The sequence below is a fragment of the Salmo salar genome, chromosome 07 (genome assembly GCF_965601325.2).
Source record: "Salmo salar chromosome 07, fSalSal1, whole genome shotgun sequence".
In the NCBI taxonomy this organism is placed as follows: domain Eukaryota; kingdom Metazoa; phylum Chordata; class Actinopteri; order Salmoniformes; family Salmonidae; genus Salmo; species Salmo salar.
In genome coordinates, this window is record NC_138297.1 from 18,590,643 (window position 1) to 18,599,021 (window position 8,379).

The following is an 8,379-nucleotide window of genomic DNA, read 5'->3' on the forward strand; positions in this document are numbered from 1 at the left end:
TGCCTGTGCCTCTCTCTGAAGGCCCCAGATGTGGAGGATAGTTTCCAGCAGGATGTAGGGAAACTCCATGAATGCTTCCCAGTGGCACCGTATTCCCTATATAGTGCACTATTTTTTTTTTAACGGAGCCCTATGGGCCCTGGTCAAAAGTAGTGCACTCTGTAGGGAATAGAGTGCCATTTGGGACGCAGCCCAACTGTACAGCCTCAAGGTGTGCACTGCTTATTTCCTGCAATGTAATTGAAAACAAATGACCCTTTTCTTTCTCATCTTAATTAACTTAAAGCGGTTAAAGCGGCAATCGGCAGTTGGAACAATTATAAAACGTAACCGCTGTTTCGGTAAAAAGCTGAAGAATGGGGCTGGAGAAATGTAATCACTCATAAATGGAGTTATGGATTGGACGGACCATCCATAATATCAAAATGATAGTTTGAACCATGTTTTCAGGCTACATATTGTGTTTGTTTAGATTTACTTTGTTTACAAACGTTTGTGTAAAACCAAGCTTATATTTTGGGTTCTGATGGGGTATGGCAGTGGAACTAAGCTTATGTGGCATTTATAAGTTATATTCTACAAGCATCAATGGGTACATATCAATGTATATGTCCAGAAATGAATGTATCATCTACAGATTGCCCCTTTAATGGTTCAATGCTGCGGTGCTTTGTTGGCCCGGTTCTCAGTTTGAGAACTGTGTAGACTGAAATGGTCTTGATCGGGAAAAAGGCTCATTAGCCAACTGCTTTTCATCATGGATACAAAACAAATCAATAGGCCAATAAATCGACTGCCTTTGCAGAATAGGATTAATTGAAGAACAACTATTTAAAGGAGTTTGATGTTCTTACAGTGGATATTAGAATGACCTAACATTAACTTGCCACAGTAAAATGCTTCACACTCAGTGTATGGGTAGTATGGGACTTGGTCTTCCATCATCCAATGAAATTGTGAGCTAACCTTATGAGCTGGCTATTTTATTCAACAGCAAATATGTGAAGCCAATTAGCCCGTCCTCCCCATTTCTCCTACCAGGACAAGAGAATCAACCCCTCATCCACCTACTTCACCAATCTCACCAGGCTGAATCAGGCCATGCTGTAATGCCCACAGGCTGACAGACAGGCTGACAACTCGCAGTCTTCCTGCCCTGACAGAAGAAAAGAGATGATCGTATTACTGATGATCCCGGAAGTTTCTTGGCTGGCTGGCTTTGCCCTTAAAGAAATGAGGACGACTGTCTGTGCTCATTGCTGGTAATGAATCAGTTGAAACTCTGGAACCTTGAGAATTGGAGGCACTGCATCTCAGTGCTAGAGGAGTCACTACAAACAGGCTGGTTCGAATCCAGGCTGTATCACAACCGGCCATGATTGGGAGTCCCATAGGGCGGCGCGCAATTGGCCCAGTGTCGTCCGGGTTTGGCCGGCGTAGGCCGTCATTGTAAATAAGAATTTGTTCTAAACTGACTTGCAGAGTCATTAACAGAAATCCCATGCAGCCTTGTATACAAGTTGGAACACTGGAATGTGAGATGGAATCTACACCATTATGATGATAGAAACCCTCATTATTTACTTTACTGATTTTTCAATTTGAGTAATTATTTCTATATAGCCTACACTTTCTCTGAACTTCTAATGCGAGTGGGGCAGGTGTTGCTTCATGACAATGGACGCAAGAGCAAACTGCTCACCGATTTGACACTCCAACGCAGTTCCATCCGCTATGCGGGAGTCAGCTATCGTCGGTTAGCGCTGATCTGATTGAATCTAGGCCCAAGTCATGTTTGTCAATAAAATGTATTTGAATGCCACATTACCAAGAATGCACTGATTATTGTGAGTCAATCTGGTAATGAGCATATATCCCACTGCACGCCTTTAATTTGCTTTCTGTTGACAAAATTGCGTCAAATTAGATTTTCAGGACACAAAGGATGAGGAGCTGTTTCATTTTTCTAATGAATGGGGAAACTATAGCCCAGCTGTTAATTACTGCATGGAGATCTACTGAGGCATATCTCGGCAATATGTCACTCAGCATGTTATGTGGCTTCAAATGCCCGCTGTGATACCTTACAGACAGTGTGGGAGAAAATGCATTGGTGTATTCATTAGTCGCACAGTGTAGCAAAACATTTTTCACCATCGCAATATTTTTGCAAAGAAAACTGTTTCGTCTAAAAGGAAAACATTTTGCAACGAAAATGCGTTTCTATTAGACAAATTCAGTTAGGGACCTCCTGTTTTGTTCCATTTGCTTCCGTTTGTTTCCTAGTGAATACACACCTGGCATATCTTCATGCATCTCTTACATTATCAGGCACTGTCAATTATCAATGTTCATCCTAATGACCGAGTTCTCTCATAAATCAAGAACAATAGAATGTCAATGGACATTACTGTAACCACTAGCAAGTTATCTGGGGTGTATTCATTAGTGTACACCATAGCAAAACGTTCTGCATCGAAAAACACGTTTTGGATCAATTCAAGTAGGTCCCTCCCTGTTTGGTTCCTAGTGAATACACCCCTGGTTTGTGAAAGAGGTAGTCAATATACACTGAGTGTACAAAACATTAAGAACACCTTCCTACTATTGAGTTGCAAGAGCAGGTATTCTTTATGTTTTTTACACTCTGTGTATGGTTTAGTTTATATAGTTCTTGACATAGTGTATGGCTAGGTGCCACCACATTTAAATCTACAAAATGTATAATCATTATGAAAAAGCTAAATTGGAACTTGAAATTGTGGGGGGAATACCTTGATATTGTGCATGTTTATAACCAATTTATAACAATTATTTATCACCGTATTTCCCCCTGCCAAGATATCTCCCTAAATATCTCTGGCGAGTTACTTGGTGAGGAATAATGTGACACTCAAGCCAAGGCCTGCCTTTGTCGTATCGCACACCTGTATAGTTAGTTCACTCCCGGCCCAGTCACAACAGCTGTAGATCTCTATTGTCATTCATGAAGTGTTACTCCTCAAAAGGAATTCTGACTTTTCCACAACTTGGGTGGCTGTGGCTAAAAAGACATGGTTGAATAAGATCTAGATGTTGGTAAATGCTATTGATCTTCAGCAGCAAGTCAAGAAGTGATCCCTTTCTTCAAACAAGCATACATTCAATAGATGCAAAGATCTAACCCGTGGTGACAGCTATGATCTTCATTTTTGCCAGAGACGGTCTATGTTGCTAGTCTCAAAGGACCAACATACACCATGCTGCAATTGTGACGCCTAGTGGCCATTATAAACTAGATCATTTAGAATCATTTATATACCTGAACGTGTCCATCATAGTTATCTACAAGATAGAAGAGAGACACAGTACATCTACTGACATCCATTTAAAAGAAAATCTGATGTAGTTTGATACATTGTGTCAATGTACCACTCAGAACAAACTTGGGCTTTTTGTAGATAGACGACAATAGCCAAACCGTGCTGTCAGTCGGAGCTGGAAATGTGTTGAGGAAATGCAAGAGAGCAGAAAATTCCCACAAACATTTTATAGATATGAAAGCTTGCTTTCCTAAGGTTCTCTCTGGCTGTAGCATTCGTCACGCTCACTGTAGCAATTTCTCCTGTGCGATACAGGCTCACTGAGATAAAGCCTTTCCTGCATATGAGAGTTTTAGGATTTCATTTCTGATGCAGTGACAATAGCCTGGCTGACACGACACACCTGGTACACAGTAATGGAATGCTGAAGACCTCAAGTTTGGTGTCAGACTGACAGGCGCCCCATACTGGCTGAAGCATTTTGTCACTGTGCACCCATATGATTTCTCCCCTGTGTATATGTATGCATGGATATAGAGGTAACACTTCTAACTATGGGGTTGTTTTAAGCAAAAAGGGGTCCCCTAAATTGACAGAATGCCCCCCCCCCCCCACCCCCCGTCTGCACTAATTGTACATAATTTTGGATGAAAGTGGCCAATATATTTCAACGTTATAGCACATCACTGTCTTGTTCCAGGCAGGTATGCATCAGTCACATTAATCTATTGATGTCTTCAACTCACAATAGAACGAAAATAGTTTGTGACAGTTATCAATTAAAATGTTTATTAACATAATTGGTGAAGCAAAGGGAAATTCTAAATTGATCTGGGAGAATCTAAAAAAGTTAACAGGGAAAGACTGTAACACTTCAAAAAGATTGTCATTCACCATGATTTCTAATCTAACACAGGATGCAGTCGAAATAGCAATAGCCTTCAATTCCTACTTTATTGACTCCGTCAGGGTACCGACACAGAACCCCTCCACTGGGTTTCTTGGGCTCAGTGCTAGTGAATGACACTCAACCTGTCTTCATCATAAGGTAGATTTCTGAGTCAGAGGGGAACAAGCTGATTAGCTCACTAAAGAACTCTAAAGCCAAAGATGTGTTTGGGCTGGACTCTACCTTTCTTAAAAACTACAAAGAGTCACTCATTGGCCCCATTATTAAGGTCACCAACACATCTATTGGTCAGGGGGTGTTTCCAAGGGTCTGGAAGTCGGCCATAATAACGGCCATCTTTAAATCGGGTGACCCTGCTGACGTGAGTAACTACAGGCCATTAATATACTACCTGTAGTGTCGAAGGTTGTTAAAGTGTGTAGTAGAGCAACTGATTGCCCACCTCAACAGCCCCTTCACATTACTCTCCATGCAGTTTGCCTTCAGAGCAAAACACTCCACAGAAACGGCCAACTGCTTTCTTCTGGAAAATGTGAAGTCCAAGATGGACAAAGGGGGCGTTGTTGGGGCTGTGTTTCTGGACCTAAGGAAGGCTTTCAATACTGTTAACAATGAGGTTTTCATCACAAAATTGTCCCAGTTCAACTTTTCCCCCAATGCCTTGAGATGGATGAAATCATACCTTGAAGGTAGAACTCAGTGTCAGAGTGAGCAATGAGCTGTTGCCCACTCTTAGCTATGATGTGGGCATGCCCCAAGAGTCAATACTGGGGGCCCTCCTGTTCAGCCTGTACATTAATGATCTGCCTTCTGTCTGTACTGGGTCTGAAGTTCAAGTGTATGCAGATGATAGTGATATGTGCATGAAAGAGCAAACAAGCTGCACAGGATCTCACTACTGTAATGGTCCTGGTTAAAGTGGCTCAGTGACTCATGTTTGTATCTCAATGTGAAAAAAACTCCTTCACAAACTGATGCTACTGAGCCAGATGTCAGGGGAGAAGCGCCAGGTGGTATCTGATTTTAAGTACCATGGCATCATACTTGATTCCAACCTCTTAAAAAGCAGGTGAAAAAGTTAACTCATTCAACCTAGCCAATTCCAGATTTATGCAAAATTGTTTGACTACAGAGCTAGCAAAACTACTTCAAATATGTTACTCCCCCACTTAACTAATTGGGCCCAAGCTTACTGTACAACATTAAAAGCCATTCGGTATGTCTACAAACAGGCTCTCAAAATGCTTGATAGGAAGCCCAATAGCCATCACTGTTACATCCTCAGAAAGCATGACCTGAGTTGGAAACATCTTGTATTCAAGATCCTAAATGGCCTGGCACCCCCTCCACTCAGGACTTTTGTTCAACAGAAAAAAATCCACAAGGTCTGCCATGAGGGGACTATAGTTCCCTTAAGGAAAAGCACCTTTAGTCAATCTGCTTTCTGAGAGCTTCTCATGTCTGGAATACACTGCCAGATGACACAACTGCACCACCCATCAAAAAAAAAAGACATGTCTGCAGCTTGTGAGGTATAGAAACACTTGCTTTTATGGATTGTTGCAATCTGCATACTACGTTTTGCATGTCCTATGTTGCGTTGAGTGTGCTCACTGCTCATTGTAATCGTTTTTAATAACCTGCCCAGGGACTGCGGTTGAAAATTAGCCGGCTGGCTAAAACTGGCACTTTTACTGAAACGTTGATTAATGTGCACTGTCCCTGTAAAAAGTAACCCAGAATGCAGCATAATGGATTTATAGGGCACAACACTTGCTAAATGATGAATACAAGTAAGGAACCATAGGTGCACAATACCTTGGAGCTTTATTCAAATACAACTTCAAAACATGGAAATGCCACAGGTATGCAAAAATGTACACAATAAAAACCAAACCACAGTTGTACCAAAAACATACAAGCCCAAAATAAAACAGCTTCTCTGAAGCCACTTTAAAAAAAATACCACAGATGAGTAGATGCAAGTTCATACATTTAAAAAAGTCCTAAAACACTACCAAGAAAATAATTTTTTTAACCATTTAAGCAGAATGTCCTGAGATGACATGACCCAATGCCACTGTTTACAGGGTTATACAGTCTTCTGCTGTCCCTTCTTTCCAATCAGTGACTTATGGATATGAGGGATGACACCTGAAAAATAAAAAGTAATTAGTGGATGCAAATGTTTTTTTTAAAAACAGGGAGATTGGTAGAGGCAATCCCAGTGGCAAAGACTACAAAATAACTTCTGCACTTACCACCACCAGCAATCGTTGCTTTAATGAGAGAATCCAACTCTTCATCGCCTCTAATGGCCAGTTGCAAGTGACGTGGGGTGATACGCTTGACCTTCAGATCCTTTGACGCGTTTCCGGCCAGCTCCAGAACCTGAAGTTGAGCGCGTGGGTAAATATTTTGGTTACCGACTCTCGCACGAGCACATCAATTAACTTCGATTGCATGCACAGTACTGTATGGTTTTAGCGTCATGAACCGCCACATAGTGTCGTAAACATGCAAAAATTACAGTCGCGATGTCGACCAACGTTACCTCAGCAGTAAGGTACTCAAGAATAGCCGCGCTGTACACAGCTGCAGTCGCCCCAACTCTGCCATGGCTTGTTGTTCTGGATTTCAGATGTCTGTGAATACGGCCCACTGGGAACTGGAAAACAGGGCGGGAAACGTTTTAAAGGCATGCCTTTACCCGGCCGTGCTATCCGTGATCCTTAATACGCCCCTACCCCACTGAAGTTGAAATGTAAAATCGTTAGGTAAAGATTATGGTCGTCCCAAGGATCCCGAATAACACTGCCATGTGTTCAATCAAGTAGCTACCTAGCCAGCTAGTTAGCCATCAGTAAGTCGCGAGCCAATTCAACAAAATTATTTTGAGAATCAACACCCACTACCAAGTAACTCAACTAGCTAGTATCAGGTTACCAACATTTATACGTTCACTACATAACTTGCAAATTAACAAGTAACTGCGCTACCTTGCAACACGTTTACCATAATTGTTGGCGCTGGTGTTAGCATAGTTAGCATGTAATGAATGACTGATGTACTCACCTGCAAACCGGCTCTCTGTGAGCGCGAAATGGCCTTCGTCTTAGTTTTCCCGGAGTCTTTTCCAGCCTTGCCACCAGCCTGTAATATAGAGCCATTGTTAAAGTATAGATATGTATTGAGCAATTGATGCAATATACATGTATTTGTAATTAGCCAGTTTATTCGGCAGCGCGTGCTACGGTTGATAGCCAGGCGACTCGCATTGCTAAGGTTAGTTACCTAACGTAACTAGCTAACGTCAGCTACAGAATAACTTTAGCGAAGACACGTTTCTCGAATACAGGCTAATCCTCACGTTGGACTCGTTCAATAAAGTGATAGATTTAGAAACGAATAATACATTAAAAAAAAAATAAAAAAAATTAAATACCATTGTATAAGATGTTCCTGCTATTTGCAGTTGTACAGATCTTCCACGACTATTTGTCTAGTTTGAACAAGTAGTCCCGCCTCAAATTGCCATGTATTTATTGAGAGGACCTTGATCCGGGACTTTGCATGGAAGAAGCCAGCCAATCAACTCTCGAATACATTTTTTTGGGCATGGCTCTTAGCCAATCACAATGTAAAAGTGCCACTGTGCGGGAATTTGACACGTAATTTCTCATTGCATGTTGGATAAAGTAGTTTCTATTTTATTCTCAATTTATTTAGCAGACTTTATAGCAGAGAATAACATAACATCTGTTTATGCTATGTGTGGACCTAACAGTTTTATTGAAATTAAATAGCCCAAAAATATATCTTAATAATCAACCAAATATCTGCAGTGTAAAGAATGTCTTTATGAAACATCAGTTGATAAATCAATTGATTCCTTGAGAAAAAAAACATGATGGATTACAATTCACAAACTGAAATAGGCCTACTGAGAGGATAACAAAAAAGTCTACAGAGTGCTGGATATCCATCTCATTTAGATACAAACTCTGAACAATGCATATCTCAAAGAAATGTAATGTGCCCTTCCTTTCTATGAACAACTTGTTTGTCAAGTTAAATATAGGGTTTGGGGTTAAAATAGTGTTAGGAGCTAAGCTTAAAATATGCTGAACAAAAATATAAAAGCAACATGTAACAATTTTAACGATT

At 40.9% G+C, this 8,379-nt stretch overlaps 1 protein-coding gene across 1 annotated transcript; it reads right to left on the reverse strand.

Moving 5' to 3' along the window:
* Window positions 1–6,020: 6,020 nt before the first annotated feature.
* On the reverse strand, window positions 6,021–7,774 carry LOC106608632 (histone H2A.Z). Its single transcript, XM_014206699.3, has 5 exons — window positions 7,658–7,774; window positions 7,288–7,365; window positions 6,767–6,880; window positions 6,474–6,603; window positions 6,021–6,366 (listed from the first exon to the last, which is right to left on the reverse strand). Exons 1-5 carry the CDS (start codon window positions 7,658–7,660, stop codon window positions 6,305–6,307), a joined length of 387 nt encoding a protein of 128 aa, XP_014062174.1. The 5' UTR covers window positions 7,661–7,774; the 3' UTR covers window positions 6,021–6,304.
* Window positions 7,775–8,379: the final 605 nt, after the last annotated feature.

Bases quoted from the DNA above. Each gene is read 5' to 3' on its own strand.
- LOC106608632 (XM_014206699.3), bottom strand. The intron at 6,881-7,287 runs GTGAGTACATCA...CCTGTTTTCCAG, and splicing joins CACAGAGAGCCGGTTTGCAG to TTCCCAGTGGGCCGTATTCA. The intron at 6,604-6,766 runs GTAACGTTGGTC...GCTCAACTTCAG, and splicing joins TTGAGTACCTTACTGCTGAG to GTTCTGGAGCTGGCCGGAAA.